At 44.7% G+C, this 21,997-nt stretch overlaps 1 protein-coding gene across 2 annotated transcripts; it reads left to right on the forward strand.

Annotated features, from left to right (window-relative positions):
* Positions 1 to 464: 464 nt before the first annotated feature.
* On the forward strand, positions 465 to 20,899 carry CPA4 (carboxypeptidase A4; the record flags this gene model as incomplete). Of its 2 annotated transcripts, XM_081285120.1 has the most annotated exons (11): positions 465 to 532; positions 5,267 to 5,348; positions 5,782 to 5,916; positions 7,336 to 7,434; positions 10,055 to 10,156; positions 11,425 to 11,526; positions 12,271 to 12,381; positions 13,451 to 13,541; positions 15,298 to 15,497; positions 16,510 to 16,594; positions 20,712 to 20,899. In XM_081285120.1, 11 exons carry the CDS (start codon positions 465 to 467, stop codon positions 20,897 to 20,899), a joined length of 1,263 nt encoding a protein of 420 aa, XP_081141246.1. The 2 variants fall into 2 exon arrangements, with proteins under 2 accessions (XP_081141246.1, XP_081141247.1); XM_081285121.1 differs by lacking the exon at positions 7,336 to 7,434.
* Positions 20,900 to 21,997: the final 1,098 nt, after the last annotated feature.

Here is a 21,997-nt window from a genome sequence, read left to right on the forward strand (position 1 = left end):
CTTCTCATTATGACATTCTCTGGTGAACATTTTCTGAAAGGACTTGTCAAGTGTGGTCTCAGAACTGGCCTGGGTCACTTGATTTTCTTCACTTTTTAACTCTAGAGGCAATTCCATCCAGGTTGACATCTGGACTCTCCTGTCAGTATAAATTCTAACCACTTCCGTGGGACTTTTCTATTTACTCAAAAATGCTCTTTAGATGCCAAGCGATGAGCAATATGGCACCCTTGGCCCAGACTTTTCCAGCCCGTGGAGCAAGTTTCTGACCTTGTAAATGAAGAGGCTCTGCCCTTTATCACTCGAAAGGAATGGAGGAGGCATTGGTAGGAACCCGCCTGCCACACAGTCAGAGTTGCAGGGGTGCTTGGGAATCACATTAGCATTTTTGAGGATGTGAGTCTGCCCTGGGCTCCTTATAAATACAGCCTGACTCAACTACTATGTGACTGTCACTTTGGGACATGAGGTGGATACTGTTCTTTGTGACCCTTATTGGGTCAAGCATCTGTGGCAGAGAAAAATTTTTTGGGTAAGTTCCTTTTGGACTTCTTATTATATATATTTTTTTCAGCAATATGAGGGCCAAATGGAATTGAAAAGGAATAGCTTGTCATTTACCTCAAGAGGCTGGGGATTGAGGCAATCTGAGGCCAGAACTACTGGGCTCTCCAGCTCCCTAATCTGCTAATTCCTTTTCTTTCTGCTTCTTATTTGTAAGGTCAGTTTCGGGCATCCCCTATTTTCTTATTCCTACACCATTATTGTTATTGTTATTAGTATTATTGTCATTCTGGTATAGGAACTGAACCAGAGGGGCTTAACCACTGAGCAACATCCCCAGCCCTTTTATTTTTTTTTATTTTGAGGCAGGGTCTGGCTAAGTTCTTTAGCCAGGAACTAAGTTGCTGAGGCTAGTTTTGAACTCACAATCCTCCTGCTTCAGCCTCCCGAGCCACTGGATTACAGGTGTGAGCCACTGCACCCAGCATTCCTACACTATTAATTACAAAGAATGACCAGAAATTGTTTGTTTCTGATTTCCACCATACTTAAAGAGAAAACCTGGGTCTTAGTCTTTTTGGTCTCACTTCTCTGTTTACAGTGAAGACTGTGTAGAGCCGGTGCTTCTGGCACAGCTATGGAAATTGACATGCAGGGACCCACACCTGTACGATGTGTGTGAGTTTTTGTGTGAACATATGCTCAACATGCTCCACACACAACGCTTGGAGGTTTGCAGAGAGGAGATTTGGGAGGTAGGAGAGATGAAAGAGATGCCGTGGGGCCCTGCTAGAAGATTGCCTTATAATAACTCATTACTGCATAAAGCTTTGCCATTTCCAAAGAGCTTTCATGTACATTATCTTTTGGATCATGCAACAACTCTGCCAGGCAGGGATGTTATTTTCCTCCATTTAAACATGAAAAACCTCAGCCTTAGAAAGGTTAAGGAACCCGCCCAAGGCCACTTAGCTGGTAAGCAGGGGAGCTGGAACTCTGCATGCAAAACCCATACCCTTTTTCCTATAACATAAGTTAATCTCTAAATAGAATCCTCTATCTCACTGGTCTATCTATAACTATTAGTTTACTTTCTATTATACTACCTGGTTAAAGAGACTTTGGGGTTGTTTATTGAAGCAATTAATTATATGAGATTGAGTAATTTTTATGACTCTGTTGATACCTGTGTCTCTACTGCTAAATAGCTTGGGGGTTAGGCGTAGCAGGTGGCCAGGGAAGGAGATTTTTCCACAGGCAGCTCAGCAGTAGATGTGTCATTACTACACCTGCTGCTGTGTGGGCTGACGCATGGAGCTGTCAGGTTCCCACTGCAGTTATTCGTGTGGCTGGAAAATCTCTATTTCTCAGGATATGTTCCTTCTTATGGTGCAGTGGGCACCCGTGCTAAGACAGCGGGGCCTAGACTGCTCACAGCAGGAGTTTTGCACAGAGAGAGCTGTGTACCTGAGCTGATTGCAGATGGTTTTAACCAATAACTGATTGCAGATGGTTTTAACTATTGTGTTATCGGTTAAAACTCCAAAGTCTCACTCCATAGTAAGTAATCCAGAAAAGGAGCAGCAATCCTTCCTAGGGTCCATTGACACGTCCTGGTCATCCAGCTCAATGAACATTTGGAGCACAGGCAAGCTGGTCTCCAAGCATTTGTAATTAGAAGCCAGGACGGAGATTGCCTGCTAGGGATGAGGATGATGGTTTCTCCCCACCACCCATCTTCTTCCCTTTCACTTGGTTCTCCTACCTACCAGTCTCTCTTGCACTGCTGGTACCTTCTGTCCTGGTCTTTGGTCATCTTACGTTTGGGACAATGGCCAGGTTGCTGGGAGGTGTGGGCAGGGAGAGAACAGGAAGTAGTTGCAGAACTGGTTGTAGTTTCAGCAGTAGCTCGCGGTCCTCTTGAGAGTTTTTGGAAATCATCTTTGTATTGTTCATGGTGGCTGCTAAGCCTGGCTAGGGACATTGATGAGAGATACACAAAGAATAAGCCACTCGACTGCCTGTATTGACTGTCCTGAACTTGGGACAAGTGTGAGAGTAAGTGGCAGGGCATCCTCAGTCTGGTATTGGAAGCAGCTGGATGGTCCTGGGTATTGTAAGAGGAATCAGAGCACCAGTATGGAGGAGGAGTGGACACAGCAACCTGCAAACTCCAACATGTCCCCTCTCCCAGGCAAATCTTCCATCTCCAGAAAGAGCTCGAAGTCAAGGTTGAATGAACGTCCAGGTAATAGAGGATTCAACCATCTGCATTCTCATGACCTGGAGTGAACATTATCTTTGTCCATAGACAAGGATAATGAGAGCAAGAATGGCTGTCCTTTGTACGGCACACACTCTGATTTTAGGTATCGATACACTGATGTTCATAAAGATAATGTTAAATCCTAATATTACTGCCAATTTGTAGCACTATCTGAAGTCTGTACCTAATTTTGCCTCCTCTGGTTAGGGAAAGCTTCATGGATAATATGAGCTGGTCTTAAAGACTAGGCAGGAGATTGCCAAAAAGATAGGAAACGGACTGTGATTGTGGGCAGAGGAGTAATGTGTGCAAAGGCATACTAGGGCGAGAGTGACAGGTGGAGGAGAGGATGACGAAATGGGCTATGGACTTGGTTCTTGTTCTTACGTCTCTCTTTGTTTTCTCTTCTCATTCCTTCTCTGTCCCCTCCTTCTTTGTGATTGCTCTAGCCAGTGTTGTTTTATAAATGCCTAGATTTTGTCAATGTACAGGCTCTTTCTAGAATACTCACTTTTAAGACACCACTTTTTCTGGAGTGTTGGAGGTAGGTTATGAAAGAATATGAGTTCAGCAGATTAATCTTAGTCCCTTCTGATTTAAACCTGTTTCCCCTTTTCCCCATCAAAGCTTCTTGCCTGTGTCAGAGAAATGCTGATCTGACTCTCCATCTTTCCAGGGCTATAGTCCAACTCTTAGCAAACCTGATGGGTTCTGTATTAGTCCATTTTCTGTTGCTATAACAAAATACTCAAAGCTGGGTAACGGGTAAAGAAAAGAGGTTTATTTAGCTCACAGTGTTGGAGGCTGAACATCCCAGATTGGGTGACCTTATTCATTCAGTCTCTGGTAGGGTCCCCCTGTCTGCATCATAGCATGGTGGATGGCATCATAGTTGGAGATGTGTGAGAGGGAGGTCACATGGCAAGACAAGAAGCCAGAGTTAGAGGCCAGGCTCACTCATTGTATAGTAATTTACTGTCTTACGGACTAACTCTGTAAGATCAGCATTAATCTCTTTGGGGTATCCAGTAAGCCCCACCTCTTAAAGCTAGCTCCTACTACCTAACGACAGGACTGTAATTGGGACCAATTTTTGAGCACGTGCACCCTTGAACCATATCCAAGCCATAGCAGCTTCAGACACAGCTGCCCAGCCAGGGCTTCTCTACCAGGGCCCTCAGCAGCAGTTAGCTGCCCCGCTCCAGGACCCTGTGGGGACTGGGTAGGTTGGGAGAGAAAACAAAAAGGCCCCCGGCACTGACATCTTCTCCAAACTAGCTACCTGCAGTGGGCCTTGACTCCTTGGGGCTGGCCAAGACCCCCGTGAAGAGCCCCCGGAACTTTCTAGAACCATGCAAAACTCTGAGGGTCCATCCGGACTGAACTGGTTTTCTGGTGAGGGGTGGCCACGTGAGGCTGGCTGCACGTTTAGCTCCCGGTGACAGAGCCATTTACTCTGTCAACAGGTCCTTCAGCCCACAGCCCTCTCCAGCCGCTCTTCCCGCATTCACTCGTGTCAAAGGGATGACGCATGTGACAGCGTCGAGTGTGGATTCATTTGGTCCGTCACCTAGCAACGGCCTAATGGCTCCCCTGGCTCCCTCGAGCAGGCGGAGAACACAAAGGCAGCTTTTCAACCCCAGCCTTCTCCCTCCCACGCAGGACTTTGGGGCCTCTTCTCCCGCCGCTGCTGCGGAAGCTAAATAACCTATACGAAATAAGTGCAGGACAAATGACAAAGGGGGCTGTGACTGGCAGGCCCTTTTAGACCCTCTCCAACCCTGTGGGCAGCAGTAGTCCCAAGTTCAGCCTCACACCTTGGGCTGTATTCAGTTCCATTGTGAAGCATGTGTGTGTTGGACTCTGGGACTGAGGGCATGGCCCAGCACCCAGCCTCTCCCCTCTTCTCTAAGAGGACAGCAGCCCAGCCTCCCAGGATGGAGGTTCTGCTCCCTCGTCCAGCTCTTCTTCCCAGTCTGGAGGTTCCACCAGGGTTTCAGCCCTCACCCTGACAGTGAAGAAGTGCTTCTTTATGTCTTGAGTTAGCTTTGCATGTAACTCAGGAACATTCCTTTCTGTAAAAATATATATGTTTTTCATTATAAAGTAATATGACCACATTACAGAAAACAGATACAAGGGAAAAAAAGTAAGTCATCCATAATCCCACGACCCGAACTTGAGCGCTGTCAGCATTTGGGATATTTCCGTTGTCTGTTTTTCTTCCAGTGCATCTGCTTTTTCCATACTTGTAATCATGGCATACATACAATTTTGTGTCCTGCTCTTTCACTTAATATTTCCCTTCAAGTTATACCATAAGCACTTTTTTTATATCTGCCACGTAGTCTTATTTTTAATGGCTATACATTATAACCAAAGACTAGACCATTTCCTCTCATTCAGCCCAGTTCTGTCTGGGATAGTGGGCTGGGGTTTATTTGCCAGTTGAAAGCTCCCCATTATCTTTGGCTTTTTCCCCCCCTCCTTCTCCAGGGACCAAGTTTTTAGGATTAATGTCAGAAATGGAGACGAGGTCAGCAAACTGACTCGACTAGTGAATTCGGACAACTTTAAGGTATGTGCTGCTTCTTAGTCCCCTTGAGTGAGTGTTTTAACATTGGTGGGAGAGGAATCTTGTACTACTGGCAATGTTATTTTTATTCTGGAAGATTCTCCGTGTATAACCTTGTATTAGTAGACAGGCCATTTAGACAATCAAGAAAGTTGATAGGTAAGACGAGCTATAGGTGAGAGCAGGGTGGTCCCGGAAAATAGGAGGCCTGAGTCGTGGGCTCCCTCCTCCTCGCCGCCATTGACTTACCATCTCTTGGACTCTGCCAGGTACTGTTCGCTGGGTGGTCTGATTTGATACAGTTGTGATGTGGGTGATGTTTGCCCTTGGGCAGAACTCTGCCCCTCGGGGATTACCTTCCACTGGTTCTAGAAGAATGAACTTTATGTTTTACTTTAACTGTCCTGGAATCTGGTTTTATTTCTGTTCTCTTCAGCTCAACTTTTGGAGTTCTCCCTCTGCCTTGGGCCGGCCTGTGGATGTCCTGGTTCCGTCTATCAGTCTGCAGCCAGTCAAATCCTTCCTGAAGTCCCAAGGCTTGGAGTACTCAGTGACAATTGATGACCTGCAGGTGGGTAGGCCATGGCCTCTCACTGGTCTTGCATAGGACCAAACGGCCAGTCCAGAATGGATCTGAGAGATTTCAAGGTCTTGTGTCATCCTTTATCATTTCAAAGATGATGAAACTGAGATAAATGGAAGTAAATTGCAGTGACCTGTTAGAGGAACAGCATTGTGGTAGACAGGGAAACAGAGAGATCTGGCCTCAGATTCCAATTTTGATAGTGCTGTGTCTTTGAACAAGTTTTTATGCTCTCAAGCCTCCATTTCCTCATCAGTAAAATGGTAATAATGATGCTTAACTTCATGAAGTTTATTGGAAAGATTCTTTAGTTAAATGTATGCAAAGTGTCTGACAGTATCTGGCACATCACAGTAAGTAATAAGCCCCTCTCCCTTTTCTTATTTGAAGTTAGGAGCCAAGGTGGGGTGTGGGGGATATTGGAGACCAGTCATAAGAAGTGCCCTTGTGAGAAAGCAAGAATGTCCCCCGTAGTCCCCAATGGAGGGAACATCACCATGCAGCCCCACGACCTGTGTTGAACAGCAGGACTGTGTCTGGCTCATGCTCTCTCCTTCACCGAGGTGGGTTATGGACTAATTGGTGATTTGGCCCGGGAGTTTCCTGATGGCGTGAGCAGCTGTGAGCTTATTAATCATCCTCACATGTCACAGACATCTGCCAGGAACCTTCAAAGTATGAGTGGTTATAAGAATTTCTTTGTTTCTGAATGGTTTCCCAAGCTGTGCATTTCAGAGGCACTGGATACCAGATGCAGGCTGATGTCTAGAGATTTCATACTAGAGAATAACCCAGTAGCATATATGTTGCTTCCAGGGAGTAAGTGGGTTTTCAATGGGGTGACTTAAATTGGACACCGAGAAGTAAAGTTTTATAGATATTTGAAAGAAATCTGACCCCCCCACTTTTTTACTTTTGGTTAAAGGGCATGATAGTTCATTTTTCAAAATCATACCACACTCATCACGGTGACCAGTATACACACGCTGATGGCTTTTCTCCTGGCATTGATGTTGCGGTATTTTTGTATATTGAAATGTTTCAAGTGAACCAGGAACATTAGAGAATGAAGATCTTAGGTGAAAATGAACACTGGTCATTCTGTTGTCCTTACTACTTTCTCAGAATTTATTTAAACTCCTTAGAAATTTGGCATTACCACGTTATGTAGTGATGAGGAATGCAAGTTTTTTAAGAAGTAGGCAGCTTGAACTTACACTTCCCTGTGCTTTAATCCTTACTTTGTATAATTTAAGCTATGCGATCCCCTTTTAAACCTTGACATTTGTGCTGCTTGATGTGTGGAAGGAGCCATCATCTTGGCCAGCCTCTGTACCAAGATATGGCAGAAAAAACACGATCTGTCTCCCGTGGATGACTTCACCATTTTGCTGTGTCTGTTTTCAGGCCCTTTTAGATAATGAAGATGAAGAAATGCAATATAACGAAGGGCAAGAGCGGAGCAATAATACCTTCAACTATGGGGCTTACCATACTCTGGAAGCTGTAAGTATTTCAGAGCAGGTTTAAGGCCAAGATCTTCTGTTGCCTGAATTTTGTAACTTTTCTAATTTCCAGTAGGTATCAGTCTTCATCACAATATCACTTCACGGAGGGGCTTTCATTTCCAGTCCTTGTATACTTTAATTCCTTTCCAATCTTTGGGCTGTTTAACTCCTACCAACACTGAAGAACCTGGTGAAATACAAAGTGGACCTTATTTTCCACATACATCCTTCTTTTCTTAAGCAACCACTTATAGAAAACTATGAAATAATTGCAATCATTTCCAGTCCTTGTAATTCAGCCTCCTACTCCCCCACCATAATCCCTCACCCAGAATAAAATGTTACTTATTCCAGTTAAGTAGACAAGTGGTTATTTCCAAGGTTAACCAAATATTTCCACTCATTCATCATGACTACTTATAATGTATATTTGTTCCATAATGCATTTTGGTGCTGTGTTTAGTTAGAAACCACTTTATATAGATGTCTGACTTTCAAGGTAAGCCAAACTTTCAAATGAAAAACTTGGAGCAGGATAATTTCATATGATATTGGAACTTGAGAAATCAAGAGGGACTATGGAATGGAACTGAACAAATGGTGTAGTTCTTTTATGTCCCCCGGTATCTCCTTCATTAGTCTGCAAACTCTGCTAGGAACACACCCCAAATCTAAACCGGTATTCTCCCTCATCCACCCTAATAAGGGTCATTCTTTATGTGCAAACCTGGTGTTCCTGCATGCTTTCCATGAGACAAATACTTTAAGTTGTTTTTCTTCTAGATGAGGGGTTATTTCAAAGGTTGACCAGCTATTTCCACTTCTTTCCCATGATTGTCAGTAGCTTTGTTTATTGTGTATATTCCAACCACACTGCCCCTTGATCCCTCTTGTGACCAATGACATACATCTGCAAAACAGCTGGATAAAGTTAGGAGTTCAGTCTCAGGCCATGGACAAAAGTGGAGCTCAGGGCCCACACAGGGATCAAACCCATGACGTTAGCCTCATTAATGTGGGGCCCTCTCTAACCCCGTTAACCAGTTGCAAATGTCATCCAGGGATCCAGAGGGGCCATCCCCTCACTTGCTGGAGGCCTAGGCTCCACTTTCTCAAACCACTTTGCCTCTGGTTTCTCTAGCTTTAGGTGCCCTGCAGTCTGACTTTCAGCTATTGCTCGCTCCCTGGGAGGCCTTTTGCTGCGGATAGGTTTGCCATAGCCTTCCTGTTTCAATTCTTTCAAAAAACATCTTTGCAAAGCTCACATCCTACAACCACTTAGGCTTTCTTAGGTCTCTGGTGGAATTTCACTTTTGTCTCTGCCGGGCTTTCTGGTTCCAGATCCTGTGTGTATGTCGTGGCAGTGGCTGGCTGCATGAATTTGGACCCCACATCTGGACACATCTTATTATCGTAACTTTTCTTGGGTAAATCTCTTTCCTCTCATGCCTAGGGCAGCCACCCTGCTTTTCTTCTGCTCTCTGGGGGAAGAGTTTCCCAGCCCTTTAGGTGATCAGATATGCCAATCTCCAGCTTGAAATCCTAGCTCCTTGCCCCATGCTGGGTCCTAAACCCTCTGCTTCTCTTCCTTGTTGGCTGTGACCCCCCAGCACCTGAAGCCTCCTCTCCTCTCCTCCACCTTGGTAGTTAATTCCCTCTTCATTGCTGGCATGTACAATTTCACCTTTGTGAGCGTTTCAACTGGCTGTGAATCACCTTCACTGTACTTTCTGGCTTGCCTGTGTGTTTGGAGGGCGGTATCTTGCTTCTGCACAATTTACTATATTGACTACCACTCCATAAACCCTGTAAGCTTGTTTTGATTCAATGTCGATTGAACATTTTCCTCCTATGTATATCTCCTTCTTCCAATCTTATTGACTAAACACATTTGTATATTTCCTTCTTTTGGCCTTCAAATGATTCAAGAAACTAAAATGGATCAACTCTATTTAAAACAAATATTTTTTTTCTCCCCTGAAAGCATATGGGAGTATTCTTAGCCACTATTTACAGCTCTCTATCACTTGCTCTGGTGAAATCTTTAGAAAAATCATCTCCAAAGTGGGGCGCCTATACCACAGGGTATAGTAAGCAAGATGGCCCATTGGGATGAAGGAGAAATTATTACAACCTCTGTGACTTTAAAAAAAAATAATGTATGTAACGTATTTCTATGCTGGTACATATATGGAAACGGTGCATACTAAATTGATTTTTGTTGTTGTTGTTGTTGTTGGTAGAGAAAGTGATCGCGTGTTTGGGGAGGTCTGCTGTGAACAACTTTGACCAGGCAGGGCTGCTCTGACGTTCCAGACCAAGATGGCACAGAGTGCCACACTTTGCAGCAAGAGCTATTAATATAAGCCTCTCCACTCTAGTTGGGTGGACTACAATTTCATGGACAAATGAAATGTGTTATTCTCTAGAAAACTGTAGAAAGTGACTCTTTGGGCAGTTCTCTCTATAAGCATTCCCGGCGGATAATATGGTCAACCCCAAGGTTAGGAGCTCAGAAAAAATCATGAAGACTGATAAGATAAAGTTGACAGATTTGTTCTCTGACAGCTAAACAAATTCTAAAAAATGCCCTTGGGTGCACTTTTTCTACACTGCAGATTTACCAAGAGATGGACAACATTGCCACAGATTTCCCTGACCTGGCAAGCAGGGTGAAGATTGGACAGTCATTTGAAAACCGGCCGATGTATGTCCTGAAGGTGAGGCCCCTGTGCCCTTCAAAGGGTCCCGGCTGGCTCCTCATGTCCTCCTCTGAGAGAGGCAGCTCTTTAGACCTTGATTTCAGGGAGGACAGTGAGGCTGGGAGTCTGCTCTGGCTAGAATTTGATCTGACAGAGTCATGTTTTTGTCTAATGTGGGGCAGGTAGAAAGAGCACATCCAGTGTTTTAAGCCTGGATGTGGGGGTCATAGCTTCCCTACTTCTTCGATGGGAGCTCAAGTTCCAAGTTTTGACTGAAAGAGTCAAAGGGGAGAGGTTAGCATTCCAGAAAGCTCCCAGAAGGGCCGCAGCTTTGCCTTCAACACCACCTTCTGTAAACAGCAAGATAAGTTGGTTTGGACCTACGAGTCCTAGTCTGCTTTTAGGGCTATTTATTGGAAAAGCAACCTAGGAAGCTAATTTTAGGGTGGGTATAATTTTAAGCCCAGGCTGTGATCCTTGGCTGCACGAAGCCTAGTTTCCAGATATTTCTAACAGATACAGGTCTGTATTGGCAAAGGAGGTAGAGCACTATGACAATGACATAAATTACAGAAATAATCCAATTGAAGGAATAAAAAGGAATTTGGGCATATAAACCATGGAACAACTGATGGTGCTCAGAATTTGCCAAACCCTTAGCTCCATATAAGCCCAAAGAACCCAGGTTTTTAGCAAGCTATCTATCAGTGGGAAGGGAGACCTGCCACTGAGCTGGTTTCTTTAAGATAATTACAATTAGATTATTTGCCTGGTCTGATGGAGACCCTGGCTTCGTTAGCACCAAGCTCTGACCCACAGGGCCCCAACACTATGGAAAAGGCAGGAGCCAGAATTCATTACTGTCATTTACAAAGAGCCATAGTGAAGCCCTCTTCTTCCTAATTTAAAACCGAATTCATTTATTGCATCAGCAAAACAGCCTGGTTCATGCACCCTTGTGTCTCTCTCTGTTGGGATACCATTTGAGGTCTTTCAAGAGACATACTATTATCTTTAATCGCACCAGCATTCTAATCCACAATAACAATTGTTTCTCTTTTCCATTTGCTCCCAACACTGGAGAGGTTCAGGCTGCCCGGAGCTGCAGCCAACCAATTAAGCTCTCTGGTCACGGATAAGCCCAATAAATAGACGGTGCCCTCAGGAACATTTGGTCTCTGAATTATCTTAAATGAATTAAATGAATAGGAGCGAGCTGGGGAGAGGAGAGGTGAGTGGAGACGCGGGCAGGCAGGTCATTTTCTGGCCTCTTTTCCCTTCTGCAGTTCAGCACAGGAGGCGAGCAGCGGCCGGCCATTTGGCTCAATGCAGGCATCCATTCCCGCGAGTGGATCTCACAGGCCACCGCCATCTGGACGGCGAGGAAGGTCATGTCGCCTGGTATTAGCCAAGGATTCTGGTGGGCCCCAGGGGCCCCTGCAGCATCTCACATAGCTGGGCCCTGGGGATGAGATAGGAAGGTGCTCTGTACACCCCAGTAGGCTAGGGACTTTTCAGATTGGAGAAGTAAATGGTTAAAACCACTTTATCGGCCCAGTTTGGCTAAGTGACAAAATGGTGGGGAGCAAGTCGATAAGCCACGAGTGTGCCTGGGATTCTGACTCTCTGTAGCCCTGCGAGGGGAGCAGAGAAACACTCAGCACTAGTCAAATGAACTCTGCCTTCGGCCCCTCCAAGTCGCACAGCCCTTAGGAGGGACTTTAAGCTGCCTCCAGATCCATCCAGGAAGTCTGTTTTAAGCTTGTGTGGGTAGGGAACAGTGTTTTAAGCCTGGATGTGAAGGTCATATCTTCCCTACTCCTTCGATGGGGGCTCAAATTCTTAAGATATGGTGTGACCCCCCTCACTCTCAGAGGGAATGAACAAAGCGAGCACCCCAGGATTCACTGCAGTGGATGTTGTCATGCAGCCATGTCCCCAGGTCTTGAGGAGCTCGGAGGGCTTTTACAGACAGCCATGCCCATGGAGACACCAAAGAAGCCTCAAGGGTGGACACTGTTCTAGAAGCATCCATTCTTGGTGGGCACTGGGCTTCTAAGGAACATACCCTATTGGACCTTAGTAATTCAGCCTGCTGAGGTATAGCTGACAAACACCTTGTCTCTGCTTAGATTGTGTCTGATTATGGGGAGGAACCAGCTGTGGCCTCCATCTTGGAGAAAGTGGATATTTTCTTGTTGCCTGTGGCCAATCCTGATGGATATGTATACACACACACTCGAGTGAGTAACCCCGAATGGGCTAAACTTGGAGTGAAACTTAGTGAAATGAGTTCCTAGCTTTGCCAGTACCCTTAGAGAGCACTTCTACTAATGCGCGTATTATGAGCTTCCTTGGGAATTCATCTTCTAGTCATTCTCGGAGCCGAGAATCACCAGGGAATATATATTTTTTATAGAGAGAATAGTTTAAGGAACTCCCTATTATGAGCCTTGATCTATTATCAACATTTTCTCAATCTTTTATTCATCTTTTTTCTCCCATACAATTTTTTTCTTGATGTAATTTGAAGCAAATCCCAGATATCATGTTATTTTACCCAAAACTACTTTAGTGTGCATCTCTAGGTGATGATGATAATAATAATAAAAGCCCCAAACCCACTACACCACTGTCACCTTTAAAAAATTAATGGAAGTTCTTTAATATCATCTAACACCCCCAATTATCTTTAAAGTGTCTCTTAGGAGTCAATTTGTTGAAGTCAGGATCCAACAAGGTCTGCACGTTGCATCTACATGTCGCTGCAGTTCCTTTTATACTACATCAGCACCCCCACTCATCCTTTTAAAATGTCATTCATTTGTTGGAGAAACCAAGTAATTTCCTGTATAATGTCTCACATTCTGAATTTGGCTGGTGGCTTCTTTGTTGTGCCATTTAATTTACTCCCTTATTCCCCAACCCAGAGCTTGACTAGATTCAGGTGGATTCTTAAAGCAAAAATAAAATAGGCATAGGTGATCATCAAGGCACGAAATGGCCGTGCGTCCCATGTCTACTGAAGCCAATAATTATTCAGGGCACTCAGATGGCATCAACTTGGTTCTTGCATATAAAATTCTTATCAGGGGATTTTGAGGAGCATTCCTTTCTTAAAGCCAGAAGTACAAACTCCTCCTGTCGGAGGGGATGAAAGCAAACTGCCCCATAGCGAGGACTGGAGCTCCCCCAGGTCCAGCTGCAAGCAGCTCATCCCATCTGCTGTGGTCATCTCCATATTAGTCTCCCAGAAGCCTTTCACTGCTTCTGTAGATTGACCTACCTCTGGGTGTTGGGTGGCTTTTTCAGAACCGATTATGGAGGAAGACACGGTCCCTGAATCCTGGAAGCCGCTGTGTTGGCACTGATCCAAATCGAAACTGGAATGCGAGTTTTGCAGGTAGGTAGGGGAACAGTTTCAGATCCCACTGCTACGGGACGAGCCTGTTCACGGGGATTCTGAGCTGGTGTTGAGGGAGCCTATTCCATTCTGGTTCCATCGTTCCATTCACTGACAGACTTAGCAGCCTCTTTGAGGGTCTCTAGGTGGATATATTCTATTTGTTTTGTTTTAAAGATTTTATTGTAATTTTGAAAAGGAATGATTGAATACATTTTGTCTTCCTGGGAGGACAGTGGGACAGAGTATCTTTGCATTGTTATTATAATTATGCTAATTTTTTTATTTTTAAATTTTTTCGTGTGCTGGGGATGAACCCAGGGCCTGTGTATGGTAAGCAGTGCTTTACCACCAGCTACAACTCCAGGCCCTACACTGACATTCTGATATTTTAAAACTACTCTCATATTAGATGTATGAATCCAAGGGAGCAATTAGCACTGTTACTCTAATAGGCAAGATCATGTTGTGAAAATTAAATTCCAGCAGTTATTCTTAACATGTAATATGAACCTCAGCAGCATGCTATTGAGAGAGAGTATGGGAATTAGGTAACCTGGGTTCTGAGTTCCAGATTTTTAAAAACCATCCTCTACAAAATATCAAATATGTGCCAAGCACTCTCGAATATATCTTGTTTTTAACTTAGTGGGTAGACTTTATTATCTGAAATAAGACAATGGAAGCTCAGAGATAATCTCAAGATTGTATGGCTGATAAAAATTAGGATCTTAGGGCTGTAACTCAGTGGCAGAGCGCTTACCTAGCATGTGTGAGGCACTGCGTCCGATCTTTAGCACCACATAACAAAATAAAGGCATTATGTCCATGTACAACTTCAAAAAAAAAATTAGGATCTAAGCTCACCTTCCAATTCCAAATCCAATTAGTTATCTTATATTTCACAGCTACACTGATTTTTAAAAATATTTTTTAGTTGTAGATGGATACAATATCTTTATTTTACTTTTAAAATTTTTATGTGGTGCTGAGGATCAAACCCAGTGCCTCATACATGCTAGGCAAGTGCTCTACCACTGAGGTACAACTCCAGTCCTGTAGTTTTGTTTTTAATGGACTTCATTTACTTGCACAGAAATAACCACAAAAATCACTAGGGAAAAGTGAAAGGAGCTGATACCAATGCGGGAACTGAAGGCATCAAAGTTAAGCCAGATATTCCCATAATTGGGGTGGTTACACACACACACGCTCATACACGCACGCACAATCACCAGATACCTCAGGGAGCTGTGTTGGGAAGCAATACAGAAGGCAATATTTCTAAGTACCTGTCAAATAACCAAGAGATTTTAGCCACAACAATAGATTATTTTTGGCAGCAGTTGGCTATTAAGATCTGAAGCAAGAGAATAAGTTGACACTAGAATAAATGGAGTCATTTTCATTATTTATTGGTATTCATATTAATTATCTAGAATACTTATTAATTACAACTCATTCTCAAGCATGATATTAATTATTTATGACAACTGCTATTGGCGCAATATAAGGTCAACTGTATCCATTTAAAGAAGTCCCAACAATTTTCCTCAGCCGTGGGAGATCTAATACCCACCACTACCCTCCCTGGCCTCCTCCTTGCAGGCTGCACATACTATGGACTGGTTCTTTAGGGCATCTGGCAATGGCCTGCCCATTGCCAATACCTCCCACCCCTCCTTGGGGTTTAGTGCCCTCATTTCTATTTTTGTGGCCTATGGATTACTATTTCTGGTTGGCTGTCCCCCAACAGGAGAGGGATCCAGTGATAACCCTTGCTCTGAAGTGTACCATGGCCCCCATGCCAATTCTGAAGTGGAGGTGAAATCGGTGGTAGATTTCATTCAAAAGCATGGAAATTTCAAATGCTTCATCGACCTGCACAGCTACTCACAGCTGCTGATGTATCCCTATGGATACACTGTCAAGAAGGCCCCAGATGCTGAGGAGCTGGTGAGTGACAGCGGCTTTCCACCCAGCCCTGGGCCTGTTTGACCCTTTGGATGCTGCCAAGGTGACTGATCTACAGCTTCAGAGGAAAGTCCAGGAGCCTGGGTGGTTTCATTAAGAGCTTAGACTTCTCTCCTGCCCTGTGGGGTGTACCATCAGACCTACTGGGGACAGGAGAACGTGCCTCTTACTTCTAGGCCTGCTGTGAGCTCCAAGAACTGCGCCGGAGTCTGCCTTACTTCTCACTTGTTTTTCTGACTGGAGGGTGTCATACCCAGTGCCTGCTATGCACTGTGGTTGCCATTATGGTGTGCAAGGGGGAGAGGCCCCTCACTGTAGTTAATGAAGAAGTGAAGGAGGGTATAGATCACAGCTAGTGGTGCTCTGTGCCCCCCAGTGATTCACCCTAGAATGGGGGAGGACATTTTGGGATGGAGTGGAGGAGCAGGGCCACACAGCCTTTGGGCTGGTCTGATTGAGCACACCCCTCTGCCCAGGTCACTAGCCTCCAGGCTGAGGACCCAGGCTCATGGTCAGGCATGAATTATCCCAGGTCCTCTTTATATATGGCAGCCCTGTCTCCACTTCCACTCTAGAGCATCCAGTTCTTCAGGGATTTTCTCTTGAAACGCGCTTGGCATTCTTGTTCCTCAGTACCTTTACTGGGTTCTAACCAGGGGCTGAGCAGCTTGCCAGGCCTCTGGAGAGCCTGAATGCAGCTTTCCAGTTTTCCACGCTTTTAGAGTTATTATTGATCTTCTTCCACCTCCATCTTTCTTTACCTCCTTTCCCAGACTGGATGGAAGAACTGGGGATGTGGTGGAGAAGGATTGGGGGAATCCAGTCTCTTCCCTCAGTTGATAGTCCAGTCTTGGGTCTAGTTAAGTAACAAAGAAGAGACCAGAAGGGGAGATTGGGGGAGGGCCGAGACTCTTCCAGACCATCCAGTGCAGGACAGCTGGGCAATCGTGGGCCTCAGGATTCACTCTTCTTCACTTTGCTATTCCTTTCCCAGGACGATGTGGCGAGGCATGCCGCTGCAGCTCTGGCTTCCCTTTGGGGCACTAAGTACCAAGTGGGCCCAACCTGCACCACCGTGTGTGAGTACTGGCTGTGTGGATGCATTGTTCCGAAAGTGCTCTGAGAGGAACTGGGAATGGAGTGGCGGGAGCTGCCAGTGGGCCTGCCTGTGTGGCCGACTGTTTTTGTGGTTAGAGATAGGATGGCTTTCTGTCAAGCCAGTGTGATGGTGGTTGTGGGCAGCTACCTTCAACATGCTCAGCTATTTATCATGTGCCCTTGTTGAGTTAGGTCCTGTTGGCTGATAGAATCTGCGTTCCTCATCTTCACACCGTTGGCCAAAAATTCTTCAAGTCCATCCGTCCATTTTCAAATGAAACCCACCTTTACGTGGGCAGACTGATGGTGGTCCTGATAGTGGTGTGGGGGAGACCCCCTCACCTTATTAGAAATGATCTATAGGTGGTCCTCCCAACAATGCTTATCATCTAGCCAAAACAAACAAATAAACAACAACAACAACAACAGAAAAACCTATTGAGGCCCCAAACCTGGTGTTGAGGTTCATTATCTACAGCCTCATTTTGAAGAAATACCCTTGTCTGGTTTCTGTCAAAATGTTTCCTGTGGGCAATACATTCAACTCCTGTTGAGAATCTACCTGTTCCCTTTTTCTGTGAGTCTGTTTTCAAATGTTCCTGTTGAAAAAAAAATCATAGTCCAAGATCCCAGCTGCAAATGGAAAACATAAATGTGAACATAAATAGGGGAAGCACAACTCTAATCCCTTTGAAGGTAGTGTCCCTTTTGTCCCCTCTAGTGCCTTCTCTGTATATAGTGTTCTAACCGTTGGTGCCCTTCAGAGCGCCCAAACCCTTGCTGGTATATTTGTTTTCCTCTTTGAGTGTGGAACTCACTGTCCCACCTTACCCAATCCACTCTCCTGGCTTCCCTTCGGAACTCCTTTTTCTGCGAAGTGCTCCATCCTTCCCCCAGACCCTCCTCTGGACTGCCATCTAAGCACCCTAGTCTCTATTTCATATGCCACAAGCAGCATGAAGCAGTTAGCAGGAGGCTGGTATTTATGTTGCTAATTGCAGCAACAATCCATTAATTATTCATGGTTTATTGTTATTAGTGTTGTTAAATGGGAACTCTTCAGAGTACACATCTGGGAGACTTTCTTCACCCTCTGCTTGATTAGTCAGAACTGAGCCAGGGACTAAAGAGACTTATAGGAGATTTGCTAGCAGCCTGATGAAGAGGTCTTCTCAAAAGAGCTTCGTAGGTCAACAGGGTTCTGGTTTTTGAGTCAGACACCATTTTAAATTATGGCCTTGTCCTCCCACATCAAACACATACTTTTCCCCAGCTTGAGCAGTGCCCAGGCCTAGGGAGATTTACCAGATGCCTCCAACAGAAGAGGAGGAAGGTTCTCCTGAGCATCTCCAGGGGCCGTAACATTTCCTACCTCTTTCAAGAGCCCATCTTCTGTGTTCTTCGTGGGCTTTCTCTGCTCTCCTTGCTTTCCAAAAAGCAATCGATTTTTGTCTAATAACACTCTAACCCCAAGGGTTCTAGCATGTACTACATAAACAGTTGGTATTAATTTCTTCAAGTGCCAGACCTTTTCTTAGATCAACCATTTTAAATAAAAATAATTCTAAAATCGACTTCATACTTTCCTGCCTACTTAAACTAAGCATGTGGAAGAGACCTAAGCCCCTTTCTTCATGATTGAATGGTTTCCTGAACATTAGTTCTTACGATCTGTAGATCTACTGTGCCATATTGGGATGTAGAATCCCTCGATAGTTTGCCCCTGCCTGTTTGGCTTGCCTAATTCTTTCTTTCTTTTTTTCATAGTTGTAGATGGACAGCATGCCTTTATTTGTTTAGTTTTTCATGTGGTGCTAAGGATAGAACCTAGTGCCTCACACATGCTAGGAAAGCGCTCTGCCTCTGAGCTACAGTCCCAGCCTGGCTTGTCTAATTCTTGCGTGTGCTTTTTAGAGTTTTTAGTCTCCTTCCTCCTCTCTGGCTTGCACTGCTTTCTGGCCAACTGCCTCCAACAGTCCTTTTCTTCACTTCTTCTGATCTACTAAGGGCTTAAAAACAAGTTCTTTGGGCTCATCTGATTCATGGGAAATTCATAGATATTAAGGATGTTTATGACAGCATTACCATCACAAATTGCTAGTAAACATCTCAAATGTCCATCAGGAGCATGCTGGATTAAAAACACATTTGGTATATCCATATGATGAAATACTATGCTGCCTTAAATGAAAGATGTGGCTCTATGTGTGTTATTAGGAAACAATCTTTAATTATTAATTGAAAACTGCAGTTTTAGTAGTAGGTTACCGTGTGTGTCAGGAGAAAATGAGAGAGTAGCTGAATGTTGAGCAGGGAATAAAGTGAAGCTCGTGAATTTGATCACTTTGACCTCTGAGCAGATGCTTTTCTGCCTCCTTCCAAAGTCTTAAATGTGCTATGAAATACTTGAGCTTTCCATATAAAGAACCCTTAGAAGCTTCTGGTACCATCATCTATTTTTGCTGAAGCATTTTCTCAGGGTAGAAAATCCATGGGAAACACGGAAGGATTTCTGAGAGCAGAGCGGAGCCTGTTCATACCCTTAGGGAACGTGTTTTGTCAGTGCGGGCAGTGTCTCTAGAAACATTGCACATACCATACCACCATGAGAAACAACTCACAGAAATAACAGGAAGGTAAAAGAACCACATTTTCTGTTTCTTTCTTTTTTTTTTTTCTGGTATTAGGGATTGAACTCAGGGGCACTTGACCCCTGAGCCACATCCCCACCCCTTTTTTGTATTTTATTTAGATACAGGGTATCACTAAGTTGTTTAGTACCTTGCTTTTGCTGAGGCTGTCTCTAAAGTTGTGATTCTCCTGCCTCAGCCTCCAAAGCTGCTAGGATTACAGGTGTGTGCCACCAAGCCCAGCCCATATTTTCATTTATCAGACGTGTTAATAAAGCAGATGAACCTCAAGTAGGTTGAAGAAAGCATGGGCTTTATCATCAGATGGACCTGGGCTTAAATTCCAGAGCTGCCATTTTGCATCTGTACTTTCTTAGATGAATTACCCTGTCTGAGCCTGGATTCCCTCATCTGTAAAACAAGGACAGTAATACCTACCTCACTGGTTTTGGAAGATTGCAAGATCATAACTGTCAAGTTTCCAACATAATGACTGGCTCATGCTGAATAGATAATAGCTGCTATTGACATCATTTTATTATTCAAGATAATTTCTCTTTTGGACTTTTAGCTGATTTCTGCTCTGGTACGGTCTGGGAAGAAGCAGAAAAACAGGCCTCCTGTATCTATCAAGCTTTTTGGCAAAGGGAAACCCTAAGGAATGTGCTTCCTCTTTGCATATCAGTTATCTCTCGCTGTATTAAAAGAACCATAAAACTTAGCAGCTTAACACAATAAACATTTATTTTCTTACACTGTTTCTATGGGTCAGGAATTCAAGAATAGCTTAGCTGGGTGGTTCTGGCTCAGGGTCTTAGATGGGTCAAGATATCTTCCAGGGCAGCAGTTAACTAGTCTTGATAAGGCTGGAGGATCTGCTTATAGGGTGACTCACTTGGGTGCCTGGTGAGTTAGTGCTGAGTATTGCTAGGAGTTTGCAGTTCTTTACCACATTAAGCTCTTGATCAGGCTTGTTACATTATAGCTCTGGCTTCCCCCAGAGAAAGGGACCCAAGAGAGGACAAGGACAAGCTGCAGTATCTTTCATGGCAGCTTTGTTTTTGCAATATCCTGTTAGTGACACAAGTGAAGCCAGCCCTATTCTGTGTAGGAGAGAGGACACAATTCCAGGAGACCAGGGTTGTTAGGGCTCCCTTGGATGCTGCTGACTCCACCCATCTCTGTAAAGACTGGTTTTGAGTGACCTGCAGTGCTGGACACAGTGAGTTAGTGACAGGGTGGGTGTAAGGATTTCCTATCTCTTGATTTGAGATTATTGTAGAACCTCATGATACAGGACATCCTAAGATCTATGGATGGAGTCAGAGTTTATGTGTCAGAGGCCTGATGACTTGCAGAAAGAACTCTGGGTCCCTAAAGAACTCTAGGCAGGCAGAACTTCTGGCCCTCTCCTCTGGAATCCTGAAGGAAACTGGGTTTCACTAGTGTTTGTTCTTTGGACTTACAGATCCAGCTAGTGGGAGCAGCATCGACTGGGCATATGACAATGGCATCAAGTATGCATTCACATTTGAGTTGAGAGATACAGGACATTATGGCTTCCTTCTTCCAGCCAACCAGATCATCCCCACCGCAGAGGAGACCTGGCTGGGGCTGAAGACCATCATGGAGCACGTGCGGGACAACCTCTACTAGACAAGGAGCCCCCTCTGTCTACATTTATTTGTCCCCATAAGCACACCAACTGAGGCCACTCTTAAAGAGCTCATTCCTTCATGTGTGAGTCAGAGCGCTTTGGCTTGGTAGAGAACATAGGCCAGCCCTCTGCAGCCCCGCTCCCTGGAATTCACGCATCCTGGTGGTGCACTTGTGAGAAGCACTTCCACGAACCTGCTGTGCATGGGCCTGCTGTTTGGTTGAGCCTTTGGTGTACCTTCCTTCCACACTGCAGATTGATCAGGCCACACACAGGGTAGCATATCTCTACCTCATTTTTAGAGCCAAAGAACATCCCTAAACCAGGGGACCTGACTCTGGTGGGTGTCCCACGGGAGTGCTGCAGGAAATAATGCTTGTTTACATAGAGCTTCCTTGAATTTCTCTCACTCCTTCTAGAACATTCTTTTCTTCTTCTTCTTCTTCTTTATTTTTGAGATAAAGTTTTGCTATGTTGCCTAGGCTGGCCTTAAGCTTCTAGGCACAAATGATTGTCCTGCCTTAGCCTCATGAGTAACTGGGACTCACCACCAAGCCCAGTTTAGGAACATGTCTTTCTTTGAGCAACAAATCCTGTGGGTTTGACCCCTCCCCCTTATTTGGCCAGAATACAAAGCAGAGACTCTCTTCCCGTCACTAGGCTAAGAATTTCCAGATACTGCAGTTCTTATCACTTTCTTCCCTTTATTACTCAGTGTAACTGGGATCCCAGAAGGGGATCAGTGTCACTGTAGGTGCCACTCACCCAGGATCATGGATGAAGTGGCAGACTAAATTGCAGGATTGCTCAATTATCCCCATCTGTCCTAACGGACTCATCTCCACTTTACCTTTTGAACTTACTTCAAAGATCTTGCCCTCAGCCCTCACGTCCTAAATCATTTCTCTGGCCTGGATCATCTCACGGCCTCAGTGAATTCCTGTTTGTGCTCTGGTGTACCCTGTGTTTCTTTCTCCTGTTTTCTTTTACTTTGGGGCTTTAAAGTTGCCTTCTTCTGTTGTGGATGCTAGACCACAAGTACCTACGTGGAACAAGAATTTATCAGTCAGATGCCTCTTGTTCCATCTCCTCAGCAC

The sequence above is a fragment of the Spermophilus citellus genome, assembly GCF_964194105.1.
Source record: "Spermophilus citellus genome assembly, chromosome: 3".
In the NCBI taxonomy this organism is placed as follows: Eukaryota; Metazoa; Chordata; class Mammalia; order Rodentia; family Sciuridae; genus Spermophilus; species Spermophilus citellus.